Here is a 23,424-nt window from a genome sequence, read left to right on the forward strand (position 1 = left end):
TTAATTAAATTAAATAACAATTTTTAAAAGTAAAATATTGAAATAAAATTGCTGGCAAAAGCAACAAATTGGCAGCAACCTAGTGCAAAAGTATACTTTGCAGCAGTCGGGCATGACTGGTAGATTATAATTACTTTTAGTCTCTTGTTTTTGTACCACTTTGCCTTACTACCTCCAATTAGGTAGGAAAAGAAAGAGAAGCAAAACAAGAGGAGAGGAAGAGAGCCGAGAATGAGGAGAGATGGAAGAAAACTTAGTAGCTAATAACACCCAGAGAAACAAAGTACAGTTAATCGAAATGCCAAGTACAAATAGATAAAAGGAAAGGTAAGACTTGTTAGAAGAATATCCTCACTAGCAATGTAATGCAATACAAAAGATAGAAATAGACATAATAGAACTGATTCAGAAACGGTTAGTTGACTTTAAGCCAAAGGATGAAATACCTTCATCTCCAGAGGCTTTGTTTCATGATAGCCTTCTATATTTACACAGGACAAAACTGTTCTTACTGTGCTAAAACTCATGGGACACTTGCTTCACAAAAGGGTAGAGGTGGACAAGCCTTTCAAAAACCAATAGCTTTTTCTTAGAAAAAGCCACAGATTGTTTTCATGTTTTTTGCCTAGCTTCCCACTACTGTATCTTAGTTTTAAATGCCAAATCTCTACCTTTTGGGAAAATACATAAGCTTAGGTAATTTTACTTGCTCATGAAAGCATTTTACCTTTTCCAATTAACGTTATGTACCAGATAGCTTTTCACTGAGAACATCTCATAAAACAGAGTCTAGATGCTCTAATATAGATATATGCATGGTATGTATGATGTTATTTAACAGCCTTACATGACTCAGAATCTGTAAATAAATTTAATAGCTGTCCTTCTAGACACTTGTAATCACATGAAGTAAATGGACTGTAAATGGACCATTGTTCTGTCTCAAGGACATTACTCTGTGCTTGACTTTTAGTGTAAGTTCTTTTGGACCCTGTCTTAACTTTAGACTTACACACCTTCTTTCCCCACACTAGGGCCACTTGAATCCCATCTGCATACCTCACTCTCTACAGCCAAGTCTAATGTTAGATAGGAGGGAATCAAGGATATGTTATGCTACAATCCAGCATTGTATTGCTATTATTACATAAAAGCATTGTCTACCCTGGTTCTTGGGTCTGAATTTTCTTTTTAGTCTCTTGGCCTAAGTGTCATGTCAGATTTTGTCGCCTGCCTAGTACCCCATTCCTTTTAAGATTGAGGATGTCCTTTGCTTTTGCTTTCCCTTTTGCCACCAGGCTAATTCTACTCTGAGCCCCAACTTTGTTTGTAGGAGCCCACTATCTGCTAACAGACTAACCTAGTCTGCCAGTCTGTATTTCTGTATCCTTATTGTTTGCGTATGTTCTGTGTCTGGATTCGATCTGCCTTGCTGGATGTCTTTTACTTCATGTTGGACTTTTTGATGCTGATTATTGACCATCTTCTCCCAACACAGTATATAATTCTACTTGCCAAACTGAATTTCTTCCACATACTTAGGTTTGGGTCCATGCCCCAGCAAGAACTGTGAAGGTTTAGCCTACCACAGTTTCATGGACACCAGGAGAAGACATGAGACTCATGGGTTAGAGACAAAGGAATGTTATTCAAGGCACAGCAATCAGTGTGACCTTCATACTGGTTCCCTTTGCGCCTCAAGTCCCACAAGGCCAATGCATAGGCAGGCCTAGGTTTGAACCACAGCTGAGAACACCATGCTTAACACAATTTTTCATGAGAGGATTATAAGCAAATATGTCCAGCCTTTGACCCACAAGGAGATACTATCTTTTTTTCATACTGAACAGCAGATAAATCTGCTCTTTGCCCCAGAGGGAGACACTATATTTTCCAAGGCTATGTGCTATATGCACATCTTTGAAAAGATTGTCCCAAATAAAAGCCGTCTGTGCATCTGACATAAGATATGCACGAACATAAAATTCCCATGAAGAGTCATCTTCCAACAGTCCTTTGGACCTGCCTACTTTCAGGACAGATCTGCCAAATATGCCTTGCTCTCCTGCATTTTATTTATTAAAACAATTTTTTTTAATGTTTATTTATTTTTGAAAGAGAGAGAGAGAGTGGGAGCTGGGAAGAGGGAGACACAGAATCTGAAGCAGGCTCCAGGCTCTGAGCTGTCAGCACAGAGTCCAACATAGGTGCTTGAACCCACAAACTGAGATCATGACCTAAGCTGAAGTTGGATGCTTAACCAACTGAGGCACCCAGGCACCCCTCTTCTGCATTTTAAAAACTATGTTTCTGGAGATAAGATGGTTTTCTTATACTTCTACCTTTTGCCTGAATTACAGAAGTTTAGAATCCATATTTATTCTCAGATCACTTCTTTGATGTAATTATCATTTTGTTCATTTGCTTGTTTGTATGCATTTTATAGCCCATAATACTCTATTGCAATACACTACCTGTTATGGCCTAACTTGTCATTTTGTTTAATATGTAGTTTCCTTTTCCTGTTTCCATCCTGAGTGCTAAATTGTAGTGGCTGACGTGCTTTCACAAAGGCATACTGATACTCAGCTTTAGAAGCTCTAGAGATACCCAAGAATGTTTTCTATGCTGAAAGATAAGATGCTGAAAGAGACAACAATTTTTGAAGTCTGTTCAGGGGCAGGTGGCTGTTACAGTTCCTATTGCCCACAAAACAGAGCCGTTCTGTCTTCTGTTGGAATATGTGTTGCTCCTGGCCCTATTGCTGTTGCTAAGCCCCACTACTTCTGATTTCTCCTAGCTGTCTTCTGCCCTTTTCTTTACTTCTCTCTACATCACTTCTTTCTTATCATTCCTGCCTCTGGTTGCTTCTCCCAGTCTTGTACAAAATCTTGGGCCCTTTTGGCTATTGCTAATCAGGATGTTTCTTTCTTTACAAAGGCATACCCATCAGTCATCATAAAAATGACAGGATTGTTGGAGCTCCTGGGTGGCTCAGTCGGTTAAGCATCAACTTTGGCTTAGGTCATGATCTCACACTTCGTGGGTTCAAGCCCCATGTTGGGCTCTGTGCTGACAGCCCAGAACCTGGAACCTGCTTCAAATTCTGTCTCCTTCTCTCTCTGCCCCTTCCCCCCTCACTCTGTCTCTCAAAAATAAATAAACATTAAAAATGACAGGATTTGGGGCATCTGGGTGGCTCAGTCGGTTGAGCGTCTGACTTCGGCTCAGGTCATGATCTCACACTCCATGAGTTCGAGCCCCGTGTCAGGCTCTGTGCTGACAGCTCGGAGCCTGGAGCCTGCTTCAGATTCTGTGTCTCCCTCTCTTTCTCCGCCTCTCCCCTGCTCATGCTCTGTCTCTCTCTGTCTCAAAAATAAATAAAAACATTAAAAAAATTTTTTTTAAAAATAATAATAAAAAAATAAAAATGACAGGATTGTTTGCAATTGTTCATGTCTCTTTTATTCTCACTATACATTCAGTATAATAAGCACTCAGTATGTGTTGAATTAATGAGTACTTTTGCATAATTCTTTTCACTGGCATTGCCTTATTTCGAACATCAATGAAGACTTCATGGTTATTAACTTCTCTGCTTAAATTGTTCAAAGGTTACTGCCCTTTGGATACAGGTTTAATTTTTTCCCTTTCCTTTTGAAATTTGGCTGTTTCCAAGTTCAAAATCATTCTGAAAGCCATACGGCAGATTTTTGGATTTTTGTAGTGACATTAAAGTTAAAAAAAAGTAATGTTCATTTGGATTTATATTTTAATACGTATATGTAAACTTTAAAAATATTTTAATACTTTATATTTCTTGCTATTATGCCTCCTACAATGGTTCTTTTAATAACACTCATTGTAGGGGCGCTGGGGTGGTTCTGTCAGTTAAGCGTCCGACTTCAGCTCAGGTCATGATCTCACAGTTCGTGGTTTCAAGCCCCACATCAGGCTCTTTGCTGACAGCTCAGAGCCTGGAGCCTGCTGTAGATTCTGTGTCTCCCTCTTTCTCTGCCTCTCCCCTGCTCATGCTCTATCTTTCTCTGTCTCTCAAAAATAAATGTAAAAATAGTTTAAAAATAATTTTCATTTTAAACTTTTCTTCCCTTCAAACCTGGGAAAATTTTTCTGATAAAACGTTTATATTATAAAACTATAAACTTATGTTAAAGATGAAAAATGGAATTGTTCTTCAAATGTATAGGTTAATATAAGATTTGTACAGTTATACAGACCAATGGAATAGATAGTCCAGAAATAGCTCTCCCCTCTATGATCAAATGATTTTCAATAGTTATTCAGTGGAGAAAGGACAGTCTTTTCAACACATGGTGGTGGGAAAATTGGAAATTCATATGCAAAAGAATGAAGTTGGGCCCTTACCTAACACCTTATACAAAAATTAACTCAAAAGAGATAAAAGATCTAAACAGAAGAGCTAAAACAATGAATTTCTTAGACTAAAACACAGAGTACTTTATGACATTGGATTTGGCAATATTTCTTGGATGTGACATCAAAAGCATAGACAACAAAAGACAAGTAAGTGGAAATGCATCAAAATTAAAAACTTGTACATGACGGGCACTATTAACAGAATGAAAAGACAGCCCATGGAATGGAGACAATATTTGCAAATCATGTATCTGATAAAGGGTTAATATCCAGAATATATTTAAAGAACTTCTGCAACTCAACAGTTTAAAAACTAAACAATCTTTTTAAAAAGTAGGCAAAGAAAATAAATATATAAATATATAAATATTTATATATTTTTCATACATATATGTATATATGTATATACATATATATTCATATATACGTATATATGAATATATATGTACATATATACGTATATATATTCATATATATGTATATGTATATATATGTACATATGTGTGTATATATATATATATATATATATATATATATATATATATATTAGGCAAAGAACTTGAATAGGCTTTTCTCCAAAGAGGATTTCCAAAGGCAAAGGTGCATGAAAAGATGCTGAATGTCACTAATTATTTAGAAAATGCAAATCAGAGTCACAGTGGGATACTAATTTACATAGATTACACTGGGTATTATCAAAATAACAAAATAACCCAGAAAATAACAAGTGTTTGTGAGGATGTGGAGAAATTAGAAACCTTGAACATTGTTGGTGGGAATATAAATTGTACACAGTATGGAGCCCCTTCAAAAAAATTAAAAATAGAATTACCATATGATCCGGCAATTTCACTTTAGGGCATATACAGAAAAGAATTGAAAGCAGGGAAACAAACAGATATTTGTACACTCATGTTCATAGTAGCATTATTCACAATAGCCAGAAGGTAGAAGCAACCCAAGTGCCCATTGATGGATATTTTGGTAAACAAAATGTGGTATATCCATACAACAGAATATTCTTTTTTTTTAATATGAAATTTATTGTCAAATTGGTTTCCATACAACACCCAGTGCTCATCCCAACAGGTGCCCTCCTCAATGCCCATCACCCACCCACCTCTCCTTCCCACCCCCCCTCAAACCTCAGTTTGTTCTCAGTTTTTTAGAGTCTCTTATGTTTTGCCTCCCTCCCTCTCTAACCTTTTTTTTTTCCTTCCCCTCCCCCATGGTCTTCTGTTAAGTTTCTCAGGATCCACAAAAGAGTGAAAGCATATGGTATCTCTCGTTCTCTGCATGACTTATTTCACTTAGCATAACACTCTCCAGTTCCATCCACATTGCTACAAAAGGCCATATTTCATTCTTTCTCATTGCCAAGTAGTATTCCATTGTATATATAAACCACAACTTCTTTATCCATTCATCAGTTAATGGACATTTAGGCTCTTTCCATAATTTGGCTATTGTTGAGAGTGCTGCTATAAACATTGGGGTACAAGTGCCCCTATGCATCAGCACTCCTCTATCCCTTGGGTAAATTCCTAGCAGTGCTATTGCTGGGTCATAGGGTAGATCTAGTTTTAATTTTTTGAGGAACCTCCACACTGGTTTCCAGAGCGGCTGCACCAGTTTGCATTCCCACCAACAGTGCAAGGGGGTTTCCGTTTCTCCACATCCTCACCAGCATCTATAGTCTCCTGATTTATTCATTTTAGCCGCTCTGACTGGCGTGAGGTGATATCTGAGTGTGGTTTTGATTTGTATTTCCCTGATGAGGAGTGACGTTGAGCATCTTTTCATGTGCCTGTGGGACATCTGGATGTCTTCTTTAGAGAAGTTCTATTTGTGTTTTCTGCCCATTTCTTCACTGGATTATTTGTTTTTTGGGTGTGGAGTTTGGTGAGCTCTTTATAGATTTTGGATACTAGCCCTTTGTCTGATATGTCATTTGCAAATATCGTTTCCCATTCTGTTGGTTGCCTTTTAGTTCTGTTGATTGTTTCCTTTGCAGTGCAGAAGCTTTTTCTCTTCATGAGGTCCCAATAGTTCATTTTTGCTTTTAATTCCCTTGCCTTCGGGGATGTGTCAAGTAGGAAATAGCTGTGGCTGAGGTCAGAGAGGTTTTTTTCCTGCTTTCTCCTCTAGGGTTTTGATGGTTTCCTGTCTCACATTCAGGTCCTTTATCCATTTTGAGTTTATTTTTGTGAATGGTGTATTCTCAATAGCCTTAAAGGGAAGAAACTCTTGTTACATGTTACAACATGGATGAACCTTGAAGACATTACGCTAAGTAAAACAAGCCAGTTACAAAAGGAAAAATACTGTATAATTGCACTTATATGAGGTACCTACAGCAGTCAAATTCATAGGACAGATAATAGAACGGTGGTCATCAAAGGTAGGAGGTAATGGGATGTTAATGTTTAATGAGTACAGATTTTCAGTTTTGGAAGGTGAAAAACTTCTAGAGTTGGATGTTGATGATGATTGCACAACAATGTGAATGTACTTAATGCCACTAAACTATACATTTAAAAATGGTTAAAAATGGTACATTTTATGTTATGTATATTGTGCCATAATTAAAAAGGGGAGGGGGAGCTTGTAGTAGACACTATAGGTTATCCAGCCAAAATGTATGCCCTCCCTTTATCCTTATTGGCTGAGACCTTATTTTGGTTAGGAGTGTAGACTGTATTACCCATGTGACCAAGTCCTGAGATAAATTCTGATTGACTTCAACAAATCAGGGTTTTCACTGCACTGCTGGTGGGTTTATTTGCTTGTGTTGTTGTTTTGTTTTTAGATCTATGTTTTATTATAATGTTTATAAAAGCAGAGTATTAGGAAACAAAAACCCTAAATATACATCATTAGGAGGAGACTGGTTTCAGAAATCCTGGCAGAAATTAGAGAATACTTTGCTTAAAAAAAAAAAAAAAATCTTTAAAAATAGTGTATCTCCAATTTTCTTAATATGAAAAGATTATCATATTGTTGAATTTTCTTAAATGCTCCCAAACAGCAATATGTAGTACTGAGGTGTAAAAGTGGGGAGAGAGAGAGACAGATGGGGAGAGAGATTGAGGAAGAGAGGGAGTGACTGGTGGTTTTATTAAGACAAAATATATATTTTTTAAAGTTTATTTTGAGAAAGAGCTTGAGGTGGGGGAGGGAAAGAAAGAGAGAAGAGAGAGAATCCCAAGCAGGATCCATTTCAGTGTGGAACTGATACAGGACTTGATATGGAACTGTGAGATCATGGTGACCTGAGCAGAAACCAAGAGTCAGACACTTAACCAACTGAGCCACCCAGGTACCCCAAGGCTTAATATTTTTTTCAGGTGGGTACTTTTGGTTAATGAGATGGGAAAGGAGGTGAACCAGGAGATTTCTGGAAAAGTTTTTTTTGCTCTCAAGGAGCATATACCAGAAGATACCGTCCCATTTTATTCTAATGAATATCGTGCTTTGAATGTGGCACCTTAAGCTATGCAGTCATCTTATACTATGAGAAAAACCAGCCCTAGGATGAAGTAGCTTGTGAGTATAGTATAATGGAGAAGTGTAAGTAACCTTAGGCCTTGATAATATGTTCAAGTTGCTGATTTCATTGGGCATGGAGCCTTTCCCTCTGGAGTTGTTTTTCTGTTTTGTTTTTTTGTTTGTTTTCTTTTTAATTTTTTAAACTTATTTATTTTGATAGGAACAAGCAGGGAAGTGGGGAGAGAAAGGGGGAAGAGAAAGAATCCCAAGCAGGCTCTGCCATGTGAGCACAGAGCACTACGTGGGGCTCAAATTCACAAACCGTGAGATTATGCCCTGAGCTGAAATCAGAAGTCTAAGGCTTAACTGATTGAGCCACACTGGCTTCCCTCTCTGGACTTTTTAAATGTGAGATCATTTACTTCCTTGTTTAAGCCAGTTTGAGTTGAGATCCTGTTACTTGCATTCCGAAACATCCTAGCTGATATGAGGCATTTCAGAAACATAAACTTTTACCAGAGAATTAGCTTTTCTAGTTTGTGCAAGTTATTTTAAACTTGAATCCGGATTACATTAGATGTCACAGTAGTGTTGTTTTACCTTTTACTAATGGTTTACTGGGTGCTTTTACTTTGATGTCATCAAGTTCTAGAACGGTACAGTATGCAGTACAGTCAACTGGAAATAAATACAAAGTGTTCTTTATATAGCAGTTTTATATTTGGTATTTTATTTTTTCCCTTTTTTGTGCATTTTCCAAAATTCTAGGAATTGTACATGAAAAATAAAAACCACTTTACATTTTAAATAAAACCCTTAATTATGTACATCTGTTTGAAGAGAATTTTGGAAGATTTAAACTATTAGATGCTTTTGTTTGCAAGTAATAAAAAAATTTTTTAAAACAATTTTAAACTCTGTTAAAAGGAATTTATTGGCTATGTAACTAAAAAGCTAAAGGTATGTTATATTTCAGGTAAAGCTTGATGCAGCAGCTTAATTGTATCACTAAGGACTCTGCTTCTGTCTGCCTTTTTATTCTTTTCATAATTCTATGGTATCAGCTTCATTCTAGTGCTGGCTCTTTTCATCGTGTTAAAAATGGTCACCACAGTTAGGGCTGTATGCTTTCTTCATTTGTATCCAGCAAGAGGAGTTTTCCCAACTTTTCATTCTCCAACATTGGAAACAAAGTCACAGGCTTCATTCTGAATAGACCAATTTAGGTCACAAGCTTATCCCCAAGTCAGTCATTGTAGCCAAGAGGATAGAAATATGCTTAGGGCTTAAACTACCATAGCTACCTTTGGAGGTGGGGGTGAGGTCAGTCCCATTCAGATTATATGTTGATACATGTGGAGGAAAGTAGGGGGCAGTGTAGCCTACAAACCATTGTATAGGGAATAGAAAAGGAGGTAAACCATCTCCTCTGCCAGATGTTACTAGATAGTATTTCTGTGTTCCTATTTCAATGTTATATTGTTTTCCTTTTTTTTTTTTTTTTTGTCTCATTAGTAAATTGTTCACAACAGAAAACTATTTGGCAGCTATTAATGCATATAACTTAGCCATAAGACTAAATAACAAGATTCCACTATTGTATTTGAATCGGGCTGCTTGCCACCTAAAACTAAAAAACTTACACAAGGCCATCGAAGATTCTTCTAAGGTATGTGTGTGTGTGTGTGTGTGTGTGTGTGTGTGTGTGTTGCTTTAAAATTGTTATCCTTATTTATTGGTTTAAATGATACCCTTCATGTGTTTTCTTTTAAATTTATGTAGTTGAGATGCAAGGATTATAAGAGTCATCTTGTTGGGCTTTTTTTTTTTTTTTTTACTGAAAAAAAGATTTTTCTGTGTTTGAATAGATAAGAAACTGTTTTTTTTTTTTTTTAGATTTCAAGTTTCATTAGAAATCCCCTATCAATTGCTCCTATATTTCCTTGATGTATCATTTGAAATTCACAAGGAAATTAGTAAATGTTTGTCAGTTGTGCTTACCCTTTTTCTTATTAAAGTTTTGCAGACTTACTGCAAGGTTGAAGGAAGAAAACTTGGTATTCTCTTGTTATCACTACCACTTGCACGGTAGGATAGCTCCCTAGTAATTTCCCGATTTTCAGAGTAACTTAGTATATCCTAATTTCATTACTAATATCATGTCATTACTAATAAACTAGTTTTTTTCTCTTTTTTTTTCCATATCCAAGTAACCTGTCTACAGGGAAAATCACATGCAAAATCTCTTAAGTTGCCCCTTGAGATTGAAAATATGGAAGAAATAACCAGATCCTCATACTTTGATCTTATTAAGCTACTAAAAGATCTGGCAATATTCTTAGGATCCAGTTTTCCTTTTATTAGCACAATTCTGGCCACAAATATTTATTGAATGATTGAATGAACTGAAATGCCCAATTTGAATTTTTATAAAAGATCTCCAATACTCTTTAATCATTCCTGTTAATGAAGGTAAAAATGTAGAGGTTTCAAATGATAAACCAGAGATAACTTTGGGAGAGAGGGTATGAATCTTGTATAGGAACAATTGAACAATTCTTTAAATTGTTCAACCCAAATATAAGTATTTGATACATTTCTATATCAGTTAAGCCCAAAATTTTGGTGGGTGCAGACTTGAGGCTTGTTTCAGAGTTAATATTTTTACCATGTTTTTGCTCAAGTTTAAATTAGGAAATTGTCTTTCCCTCATTTTATTCTGTAAGGCATTAGAATTATTGACACCACCTGTTGCAGACAATGCTAATGGAAGAATGAAGGCACATATACGACGTGGAACAGCATTCTGTCAACTAGAATTGTATGTAGAAGGTAAGAAATTGATAGAAATGTTTTAAGTTACAAATTATACTCTGAAAAAAGTATCAATGGGATTATTTAAGATCATAACTTTTTAGGACTCCACTGTTTTATATTTTTAGCATTTAATGTATTCTTTGCAATTTATCTGACAAAAATGATTTTGAAATACTTAAAAAATTTATTGTTGTAGAAGGGAGTGAACAGCCAGTTTAGGTCTCAGAAAATGCTGTAGCATCAGACAACTTTTCTATAGAAAGATGTGTGATAAAGGTTATAAATGAGTCAGTTAAGGGGTGCCTGGGTGGCTCAGTTGGTTAAGCGGCCGACTTCGGCTCAGGTCATGATCTCGTGGTCCGTGAGTTCGAGCCCCGCATCGGGCTCTGTGCTGACAGCTCAGAGCCTGGAGCCTGTTTCAGATTCTGTGTCTCCCTCTCTCTGACCCTCCCCTGTTCATGCTCTGTCTCTCTCTGTCTCAAAAATAAATAAAACGTTAAAAAAAAAATTTTTTTTTTAAAAATGAGTCAGTTAAGATATGATGGAAATTTAAAATGAACTGCTTTGGACACACACACACACACACACACACACACACACACACACACACAAGCTCAGAAATAACTGATGTACTACCGTATATGATCATTGCTTATATTTGTGGGACTGTGCTAAGGTTTGTAATTCAGCCTGGTGGATAGAAACCATAACACTGATTTTTTATTGTTTTTTCGTTTTTAATGTGTTTGGGGACTGGTTTGCAGTTACTCATTTTGCTCCAAAGGCAAAAGTTTTTAGTAGTCAGTGTCTTACCGTTAATGTTCTTCTTCCCATACTTCTGTACCCAGAGGACCATTCAGCTTTCCTTTATTCAAGGCCTAAAGGTATACTCCTTGATGATGCCTTGCCAGGGAAGGGGCTAGTCTATATGGTTTTATTATTTCTGACTTTGTTTTTAAACTTGTTTCTGACATTTTTAGATTTCTATTTTTTTCGTTTTTTAAATTAAAAAAATTTTTTTTAATTTATTGAGAGAGAGCGCACATGTGTGCACAAGAGAGAATTCTAAGCAGCTCCACGTGCATTGCAGAGCCTGATGCAGGGCTCAATCTCATGACTTAAGGTGAAATCAAGAGTCCTATGTCCAACTGACTGAACCACCCAGGTACCCCAGAGATTTTTCCAACCAAAGCACCCATATGAGATTTATATGCCCTGTTTTTGTTTTTGTTTTTTAAGTGTCTCGTCCAGCTTTGTGAAGATAAAAATTATGAATGCAGGAATGAAAGATTTTAAAGCATTCTTTAGAAATGATAGCACTATCATTTTGGTGAAGATTTAGACTTATTTGTGTATATATGTAACAACCAGCCCACAATGCTTTCCTTTTAAGCCAATTTTTCCTCAAAAGAATTCTGTAGGTATGATAGCTATAGAAAAAAACATAAACGATAATCTATGGATTATATAAAGTATGGATTGAGTCTACCAAAATTATTTTTTTAATCTAGAATCAAAAAAAAATTTTTTTTAATATTTATTTATTTTTGAGAGAGAAACACACTGAGCGGGAGCAGGGGAGGTACAGAAAGAGAGGGAGACACAGAATCTGAAACAGGCTCGAGGCTCTGAGCTTTCAGCACAGAGCCCAACGCAGGGCTCGAACTCACAAACTACAAAACCTGAGCTGAAATTGGACATTTTACCGACTGAGCCACCCAGGCTCTCCTAATCTAGAATTTCTAAATAAGATGGCATTTTTCAAAAATGAGTCTGTTCATGCTTTAATGAGTTTAAGCTGTTAGCTTATTTGTACTTGAATTTAAAATAACTGTTTCTGAGGTGCCTGGCTTGCTCATTTGGAAGAGCATGTGACTCTTGATCTTGGCCCCACATTGGGTGTTGAGATTACTTAAATGAATTTTTAAAAACCCTAAAAAAACTGCTTCTTACAAAGTCCTGAGTGAAGTGAGTATAATTACTTCTGAAATTACTGAAAAATTTCTGCAGTATTTTAGAAATACTACATAGAGATGCATATATGAAAATGAGAATCTAATTGAAAACCTGGTACTTGTCCTGAACCATGTTCTTATTGGTTATTTTTAGTAAAAAAAAATTGTCTAGATAACACAAGTATGTATAAAATACTGATTTTATTGACTATCACTGCTATATAAATATAGGCTTACAGGATTATGAAGCTGCACTTAAGATTGACCCGTCCAATGAAATTGTACAAAATGATGCTGAGAAGATTCGGAATATAATTCAAGGAACAGAACTAAAATCTTAATGACTGCTGAAGCAACTAGGTATTGTACCAGATATTGTTTGAAGTTTTTAAAAAAATAACTGGAGACATTAGGAATATTTGTAAATATGGCTGATTGTGCAGAATCACTTTCTCTTTAGTTCTCTAGTTCTGTAGAGGGCAAAATCTATAGATTTATATATTACAAATCTATGGAAGATTAAATGTGTGACTTGAATGGTTTCTGAATAAGTAAATCAAAACAAGAATGATTTAATTCTTCTTCAATACACAGATTAATTATATATATATATATATTTATACACACATATATATGTACATACATATACATACATATGTATATATGTATGTATATATTGTTGTTTTTGTTGTTACTGAATTCAACTTGCCCTTAAAACTAACCAAATATTTGTTGGTGTGATGAGTATTAAGACACGGATTCATTTTTGACAAGGTAAAATTTGAAAATAAAAGACCACCTTAAAAAAATTTTTTTTTAATTATATATACTACTTAGTTGTCTGAATGATTGACCTTGGTATAATCAATACTGATGTTCACTTAGTTTTCAATGCACAGAACCTTTTTTTTCCCTTTCATACTTCTCCACCACCTGTGTGGGAGGTTAGACCAGTTCAATCTAGCAAAACAACTGTTTGGGAAACCTTGTTTTCAACTTCAGCTACAGGCAGTGTTCCCCAAAGCCTTGATCATATTTCATACTATCTGATGAAGTTAAGTTTTCTAGTACCTTCAAGTACAATAGGAAAAAGAAAAAAAGACAGCAAAGGGTGAAATGTTAACACAGAATATTATGATACTGGCATTTGATTGCACCACCACTTGTGTTGTATCACTGTGATGATGCAAGCATTAAGCAAAAACAGTATAGCTTCCCTTTTGCACATAGTAGTTATCACAATTGTCTGTTTATATTTAGAGGATTTTTAGAAAAATCAAACAATTTTTTAGGAGTAAGTTTTTATAGCATTTGGTCATCTGATATCATTCAAATGGACCATAAGACAGCTTCATTCTTTTTTTTTTTTTTTAACTCAATATTTTTTTTGAATGGGAACAGATAAGGTTAGTTCAGCAACCTTGAGACTTTTATAAAGCAACTTTTGATAACTTACATAGCAGCCTTGTCCAGGTATTAGACCTTCTAATAAGACTTGCTTCTAATAAGGATTGCTTTTGCTTATAATCAACACTGGTTTGTTAATTTATTTTTAAAAAATAAGTGTTACCAACATGAAGATGGGTCTTCATGTGTGTCAAATACCAGTTTGATGTTCAAAATATGTTAACCAACCTAGTGCTGCTTCAGGCTCTTCCTGTTACCATCCTCTCCCCCTCTCCCCCTACCCTCTCGAAAAAGACTGGGCCCAATAGCTGCCCTAAGGGCAAAAGATCTATCCTTGGAGGAATAGAAGAAGGGATAGTCTTAACTAGTTATGTGTGAATATTTTTTACCCTATCCTCTAAGTAAAGTCTTGGTTTAAATGCAACAGATGAATTTGTATTTACGAAATACTTGACCTCTTTTGAGCAATCTCCTATGGTTTACAAGGGACTTTTGTCTTAGATTGAAGTAGTGACAGAGTTGAAATATTGATACAACATTCCCATCTCTTTTATGATAAAAACATACCTCCCAAATAATAGTGCTAATTAAGGCCTGTGAATAAAAGATAAAAAAATTCTAATAGTAGTCCTTTGATTTTTTTCATAATGTCAATTATTTAATTGAAATTAATTTCAAGATACCAAATGGATAACAAACTAAATGTGGCTGTTACAGAAATGTAAACTGAAGGGATCTTTAATCATCTGAAGGGATCTTTAATCCCCCACTACTATGTGATTACCATACACATAAATACATAGTATACATGTTAATTAAAGATGATTTTTTGACAAATTTGGCTATGAAGAAATATCAAAACTATATCAAAACATTGATTACAAAGGAAAGATCAGACTTAGCACATTTTGCAGTGGATGCTTTACAGGAATAGAAAATAGTTATTGTTAGACTTAATTAAAAAAATATTTTCTAATATACCACTCACTTGCCCTTTGATAGTCACTTCGGAGTCAGGGTGGATGGGTAACTAGTTTGATTAAACCTGTTTTTATGTCATTAAAGTGCTTAAGCATTTTATGAGGACAGTTCATCTCTTTCTTCCCAGAAAGAGGTTTGTGAATTACATTAAGCAAAAGTGGTTTGTCCCAGACCAGGTTTGGTATAATTTTTTTAATACATTTTAGCTCTTTACTGACAGAAGTAAAAATGTTATTCCTAATAGATAGGTGCTATCTAATAGTTAAGTAGAAAGTAAACACATATGTTTGTATAAACATATCCTGTCCAGTTTTCCAGAGTCAAAGAAAACCAGAGCTGGACAGTAGTTAGAACAGTAAAAACACATTTCACTTGGGAACTATTACAGGATAAGAAAAGAGATCTCAGTGTAGAATTGGGGTCTTTTCATAATATAGCATGGGCAATGGACAAGTGGTGATTAACAGCTAAGGAACAAGTTGGGGATGGGGGTCGGAGTTGTCAGTGGATAGAAAATCACTAAGAGGAAACATCAGGGGTAGGGAGATTCTGGCTATATTAATCTAACAGGATTCTTGCTGAAGGCAGGCCAGGTTGATTGGGCATTACCTGGGGATGATGAGGGGTGAGGAATTTGGTCAAATATTGAGAGTGATTGAAATTAATGGTGGGGATTCTGGCTAACCCAACTTAGCATTATTCTTGCTAACAACTGAACTTGACAAGGCCCAAGGATGAGGCCCAGTTGGAAAGTGGCTAAAGGAACCTGTTTAGAGTTTGGTGAAGGAGAGACCACTTGTCACCAGCAAGCCAAGTACTTTCCAGTGAATCTCATCCATGTGCCAAATAAGGACAAAGGATTTTTGCACATACCATCTGGGGAAAGGGTTAGTAGGTGATCTCCCAAAAAGACTGACAACAGGAGTATTTCATTATCGTATTGATCTGATCTGGCTCAGTCTCCCTCTCAAAGACCTATCAATAGCTGATCCATCTCTGAGTATCAGATTCACATTAACCCAGCTCAGGAGACTGCCTGGGGAAAACATACTGCCTACTTATTAATTATTAACCCAGCAAAACAGACTGCCTACTTATTAATTCATAATTAGAAATTGAGCATCTGCATGGGGATGATAGGTTATATGACAATTCACCTTTCCTTATAAACAGATGTATATAGTAAATCACATCATAAAATTGCTTGGTAAACATGTTAAAAGAAACAGGTCCAAAATGGAGTCGCTTGTGGCTTCACAAGTGAATTCTACCAAACATTTAAAGAAGGGTTAATACCTATTCTTTTCAAACTATTCCAAAAAATGGAAGAGGAAGGAAAGCTTTCTATGAGGCCAGCATTACCCTGACACCAAAACCAGATAGAGTCACTACAAAAAAAAGAGAGAACTATAGGCCAATATCTCTGATGAACATAGATACATATATCCTCAACAAATTATTAGCAAACCAAATCCAACAATACATTAAAAAAAATCATTCACCACAATCAAGTGGGATTTATTCTCGGGATATAAGGGTGGCTGAATGTTCACAAATCAATCAACTTGATACATGACATCAGTAAGAAAAAGGATAGGGTTGCCTGGGTGGCTCAGTCAGTTAAGCTTAAGACTCTTGATCTGGGCTCAAGTCATGATCTCATGGTTGTGAGATCAAGCCCCGTATCAGGCTCCATGCTGAGTGGGGAGCCTGCATGGAATTCTCTCTCTCTCTCTCTCTCTCTCTCTCTCTGCCCCTCTCCTGCTCATGTGTGTGCACACTCTCTCAAAATAAATAAACATTAAAAAATAAGACAAAGGATAAAAAAATATTATTTTAATAGATGCAGAAAAACATTTGACAAGGTACAATATCCATTCATAATAAAAACCCTCAACAAAGTAGGGTTAGAGGGAATAGACATCCACATAATAAAGGCTATCTATGAAAAACTCACTGCTAACATCATCCTCAATGAGGAAAAACAGAGCTTTTCCCCCAAGGGAAGGAACAAGACAGGATTTCCACTCTCAAAATTTTCATTGAACATACTACTGGAAGTTTTAGCCACAGCAATTAGACAAGAAAAAGAAATGAAAGGCATTGGAATTGGTAAGGAGAGGTAAAACTTTCACTACTTGTAGATGACATACTATATATATAGAAAACCCTAAAGACTCCACCAAAAAACTTCGGAACTGAGAAATGAATCAGGAAAGCTGCAGGATACAAAATCAATATACAGAAACCTGTTGCATTTCTGTACACTAATAATGAAGTAGCAGAAACAGAAATTAAGAAAATCCCATGTACAATTGCACCAAAAATAATAAAACCTAGGGATAAACCTAACCAAAGAGGGGAAAGACTTGTACTCTGAAAACTATAAAACATTGATGAAAGAAATTGAAGATGACACAAATGGAAAGATATTCTATGCTCATGGATTGGAAGAACAAATATTGTTAGAATATCCATTCTACCCAAAGCAACCTACAGATTTAATGCAATCCCAATCAAATACCAAGAGCATTTTTCACAGAACTAGAATAAAAAAATCCTAAAATTTTTATGGAACCACAAAAGATCCTGAAGAGCCAAAGTAATCTGGAAAAGAAGAACATAACTGGAGGTATCACAATCCCAGATTTCAAGATATACTACAAAGTTGTATTAATCAAAACAGTATGGTACTGGCACCAAAACAGACATATAGATCAATGGAACAGAATAGAAAGCCTAGAAATAAACACACACTTACATGGTTAATAAAGCTATGCCAGGGAGGCAAGAATATGCAGTGGGAAAAAGAAAGGGTGTTTAACAAATGGTTTTGGGAAAACTGGACCATTTTCTTACACCATAGACAATAATAAACTCAAAATGGACTAAAGACCTAAATATGACACCTAAAGTCCTAGAAGAGAGCACAGGCAGTAATTTCTCTGACATTTTTCTAGATATGTTTCCTAAGGCAAAGGAAGCAAAAGCAAAAATAAACTATTGGGACTACATGAAAATAAAAAACTTTGAATAGCAAAGGAAACAATCAACAAAACAAAAAGACACCAAACTGGAGAAGATATTTGCAAATAATATATTCAATAAGGGGTTAATACCCAAAGTATATAAAGAACTTACACAACACAAAAAAACAAAACAAAAAACAAATCTGATTAAAAACAGGCAGAAGATATGAACAGACATTACTCCAAAGACACACAAAAAGATGCTTAACATCACTCATTGTCAGGGAAATGCAAATCAAAATCACAATGAAATATCACCTTACACCTGTCAGAATGGATAGTATCAAAGAGACAAGATGTAACAAGTGTTGGTGAGGCATGGAGAAAAAGGAACCCTTGGGCACTGTTGGTGGGAATCCAAACTGGTGCAGCCACTGTGGAAAATGGGTGGAGGTTACTTGAAAAATGAAAAACAATTACCATATGACCCAGTAATTCCGCTACTATTTACCCAAAGAAAATGAAAATAAGAATTTGAAAGGATATATGTACCCCTATGTTTATTGCAGCATTATTTACATTAACTGGAATGTGGAAGCAACCCAAGTATGCACTGATAGATGAATAGATAAAGAAGGTATGGTATGTATCTACAATGGAATGTTACCCATAAAACAAATGAAATTCTGCCATTTGCAACAACATGGATGGATCTAGAGTGTATAATGCTAAGTGAAATAAGTCAGTATAAGAAAGACAAATACCACATGAATTCATTCCTATGTAGAATGTAAGAAACAAAACAAATGAACAAAGGGAAAAGAGACGAAAAACAAAAGTCTCTTAAATATAGAGAACTGGTGTTTGCCAGAGGGGAGGGAATGGCTGAAATAGGTGAAGGGAATTAAGAGTACCCTTATCGTGATGAGCACTGAATAATGTGTAGAATTGTTGAATCACTATATTGTATGCCTGAAACTAATATAACAGTGTATGTTAATTATTCTGGAATTTTAAAAATGATAAAAAATAATTAAAAAAGTAAAATAAAAATGGAGTCACTTGCCCCCATTGCTGCAAATCAGGATATAATTGCAAGAATCTGAACTTTAACCAGTCAATCTGGAATTTTCTGATCAGCACTAGTGAGGTAAATTGCTTGCTAGAACCCCATGCTTCCCCCAAAGGAAGGTGACCTTGCCTGAAACAATTCTTCTTTCTCCTTTTTTCCTTTCTTCCTTTCTTCCTTCCTTTCTTTCTTTCTTTCTTTCTTTCTTTCTTTTCTTTTTTCTTCTTCTTCTTCTCCTCCTCCTCCTCCTCCTCCCCCTTTTTTTGTTTATAGCTTCTTTGTCCCACCCTGTTTCTGCCTATAAACATCTTCCATTTTGTTTAGCCTCTCAGAGCACTTTTCTGCTGGCTAGATGGGATCCTGCCTGACTGTTAAAGCCAGTTAAATTTTTCAAGTTCACTCAGTTGAATTCTGTTTTTTAACACATAGAATCAGAACAAGGAGAATTAGTTTGAATAGAATGTTTCATGGCATCATGCATCCAATTGTACACAACAGGCTTCCTCTTTCCTATAAGGTTTGTTTATAAACCCTAAGGCATACCTCACTGTAACTAACTCTCCAATAAAACCAGGTTTATGCTTCAGATAATGACCACATTACCAGCATCTTCTCTTTGTCATTACCCATAGTTTTTGAAATGTAATTCCCCTTTCCAAAATGTTTTATTTTTTAATTTATTTTTTTTTCTAAAATGTTTTAAAGGCATATGATGACCCTATGGCCATCTTAAAATAGTCTTTTTAAGGAACTACTTTTGACAGTATTTATACTTCGTTTTATCCTTTTTATGACCTAATAAACATGTTTTTTGTTTAGTAAACAAAAAAAACAGTACAATAATAGAAATAGTAAACTCAATAATTTTTAGCTATTATACATGGTAAAAACCAATCAACTTATTTGTTCAAATATATTTATTAGATTTTTGATGGGGTAAACTAGATTTCTGATAGTCTTTTAGTTTATAGCTAAAAGAGAGGCAGACCTAAACTCACTGATAAAATATTACTTTGGGAAGATAAACTTCGTTTTGTTTGAAGCTGAGAGCTCATGCTGTATTTGCAGTAATGATGAGTCAAGAAATGGAAGTGAAATGTCAACAATTCTGATAATCATATAAAGGTATGAAAGTTTGCCTGAAGTATATGAGTTTTTGTTTTTGTTTTTTCAGAGCCAGGGAGGGGCAGAGAGAGAGGGAGAGAGAGAATCCCAAGCAGGCTTCCTGCTCAGCACGGAGCCTGATGTGGGGTTCATCTCACAACCATGAGACCATGACCGGAGCCAAAATCAAGAGTCCAATGCTTAACCTACTTAGCCACGCACGGGCCCCTCTGAATTTTTTACCTAATGTGTTTAAATATTTTCTACAAGAATGAGTTGTTCAAACTGTTTTCTGAAATGAAATCCTTCTTTTTGGAAAAATTACAAACTCGTTTGTGTTTGTTTACTTATTTGTACAGTAAGTTACAAATTTGTGTATTTGTTTACTTACTTACATTTTAGCATATTCCAAAAATGTATTGCTTTATGTTGTATATCTCACAAAGTGGTGAATTTCACAGTCCAAACTCTAAAGCTTCTTTTAAGTTGTTTGTATCCAGATTCTAAATATACTATAAGCTGGTGAATAATTCTGTATATTGTCTATCCATGCTTTTGATTTTATACAGTTTAGTTTTTTTAGTCTATATTAAAGAAACATTACTCTGTAGTTGTCTTCAACTACATTTTATCTTTAGAGCTGATTAGTACAGGTCAGTAGTTCACAAAAAGTTATCCCATCAGAATACAAATAGGCTATATTATCCTATCTTTTAAAAAATAACCTTTGGCCCCATATGTCTACTTCCGGCTTCCAGTCTATTTCTCTGTTCAGTTTACAGCAAAACTACTAAAAAGTACCACTTCCATTTTTTCTTAAACCTATTCCATTAAAGTTTTCCTTTCTGTGACCTCACTAAAACACTTCTCCTTGAGGTGACTAATGTTCTCTGCATTGCCTATTTGTACCTTCAGATCTCAATCCATGTGTTACCTCTCAAGATAATTTCACACAGCTGGCCTCTTGAAATAAATCCTTTACTTGGCTTTTGGGCATCAGTTTGCTAATTTCTTCCTCCTTCACTAATCACTTCTTGATCTCATTTGTTTATTTATATTCATTCCCATGATTTCTAAATGTTGGAGTTCCCTAGAGTTTAGTCCTTTGGTCTCTTTTCTATGAATACCTTATAGTCTTATCTGGCCTCATGATTTTAAATTTTTTTTTTTTTTTAATTTTTTTTTCAATGTTTTTTATTTATTTTTGGGACAGAGAGAGACAGAGCATGAACAGGGGAGGGGCAGAGAGAGAGGGAGACACAGAATTGGAAACAGGCTCCAGGCTCCGAGCCATCAGCCCAGAGCCTGACGCGGGGCTCGAACTCACGGACCGCGAGATCGTGACCTGGCTGAAGTCGGACGCTTAACCGACTGCGCCACCCAGGCGCCCCAAGCCTCATGATTTTAAATAATATCTTCGTGTGGATGTTGTTCAAATTGATTATATTCAACATGGGCTTCTCCCTTGAACTCCAGACTACATGTTCAGTTGTCTCACAACAGCTCTACTTTCCCCAGAGATTCTCTTCACTTCCTTCAGGGGTTTGGTCAGACATCAACTTATCAGAGACCTTCCCAGACCAGTCTACCAAAAATAACTCCTTGCTTAAGCACTCCCTTTCCCCCAACCCTGTTTTATTTTTTTCCCCATAACATTTATCACTTGGCATATTTTATATATATTTATAGGCATACATAAATATTTACGTGTAACTATGTATACATAATTTATATATGTACATTTATACATGTATGTAAATGTAAATATATGTCTATATATATATGTACTTACACACATATATATCTATACTTTTTTTTGAGAGTATTTACTTATTCTGAGAGAGAGAGAGAGAACGAATCCCAGGCAGGCTCCACACTGTCAACACAGAGCCCAACATGGGGCTCAAACTCATGAACCGTTAGATCATGACCTGAGCCAAAATCAAGAGTCGGCCACTTAACCTACTGAGCCACCCAGACACCCCTCTATATATATGTTTTTTGGTCTCTTTTTCCCTACTGGAATTTACCAGAATCTAAGCTCCATGAGGACATGCTCTTAGTGCCTAGAAAATCCCTGGACTTTAACAGGCACTAAATGACTATATAGTGGCTATTGCAGACAATGTGCTTGATTCTGAGATACTCATCCTACCTGAGAATTTTAGCAACAAACAAAAAAGGGCCTAACCACCTGCTATAGTAAGAATCTTTAGGTTAATATATAGATTCTAAATTTTAAAAAATTGACTTCACTTGCCACAAATTGAGTACCTACAGTGAAGGGGGAAAACAGGTTGTATAGATTTTGTGGAGAAAAGGCAACTAAACTCAAGTTTTTTTAAAATTTGCAGTATTCACCTCAATATCTTGTCCAGTGCCCTGATTTTTGGTGTTTTAGAGGAGGTGAACAAAACTAATTTTTCTTTTTGTTTATGTCATTATCAAATAAGTTTTGAGGTGTTTGGAAAAATCTTATGAGGCAGAGTTTGAAATATTTTCTCAAATCAAACCATTTTTTTATAAATAGAAGATACAAATTTCTGATCCCCTAGCAACTCAAGATTATTTTTTAATTGATGTTAATATCCTGAATCTGACACTAATAGGGAAAAATAAGAGCAGTGATTTTTTTCATTAAAGGTACTCAGACTCAAGTGTGGTTTCAACAGATGGCAGCTGAAATAAATAAATCTCTGTATACAGTGGAATTACATAGTTTAAAGAATAGTCTGTCATCCACCACTGCTTACACTTTGTTAAGGATATATCAAATTATTTGCGTTTATAAAAAAGTACCGCATCTCTTACATCTTTGTACTTCTACGTATTGCTTCTTCTTCCTCTACTGATCTTTCCTTTGATTTGGTTTTACCTTTTCCAGGATGCTTCTCCTGATGTCCTTGGTCTCAATTTGAGCAATTCTGTCTTTGTGTCTGAAAGACCTTTTGCATAATTTACATAAATTATCACATTTTATTAATTTGCTAATCTCATTCCTCTAAAATATTACTCATTGAAACAATAAAGGGACTGTCTTTTATTTCTCTGTTCCATTTGCATTAGTGACTGTCATTAGCAAGTGTTCTATAAATACCTGCCAAATGAATGAATGAATAGCAGGTCCTCTCTTCTACCGGCCTAGCAGTAGAAACTAACATTCCCCCAGGTTCTAAGCCATTAGTTGAAATAACAGAAAACTGGGAAATTACTGGTCAGTCTTCCTTAATTCAAT

General features: G+C 35.5%; 1 protein-coding gene across 5 annotated transcripts in view; it reads left to right on the plus strand.

Moving 5' to 3' along the window:
* Window positions 1–21,320, plus strand: part of DNAAF4 (dynein axonemal assembly factor 4) — a 70,395-nt gene extending 49,075 nt beyond the window's left edge. The window contains exons 7-11 of one of the 5 annotated variants that reach the window (XR_013556295.2): window positions 9,403–9,556; window positions 10,614–10,719; window positions 12,891–13,019; window positions 18,586–18,658; window positions 20,260–21,320. Coding sequence is in view for 3 of the 5 variants with exons in the window: in XM_078448632.2 (XP_078304758.1) it covers window positions 9,403–9,556; window positions 10,614–10,719; window positions 12,891–13,000 (370 nt within the window). In the remaining 2 variants the exon portion in view is untranslated. Of the gene's footprint in view, window positions 1–9,402; window positions 9,557–10,613; window positions 10,720–12,890; window positions 14,689–18,585; window positions 18,659–20,259 lie in introns of those variants that run through there. The other 4 variants (XR_013556296.2, XM_078448632.2, XM_078448631.2 and 1 more) reach the window with 4 other exon arrangements.
* The last annotated feature ends 2,104 nt before the right edge of the window (window positions 21,321–23,424 follow it).

The sequence above is a fragment of the Panthera onca genome, chromosome B3, assembly GCF_046562875.1.
Source record: "Panthera onca isolate mPanOnc1 chromosome B3, mPanOnc1 haplotype 2, whole genome shotgun sequence".
Taxonomy (NCBI): domain Eukaryota; kingdom Metazoa; phylum Chordata; class Mammalia; order Carnivora; family Felidae; genus Panthera; species Panthera onca.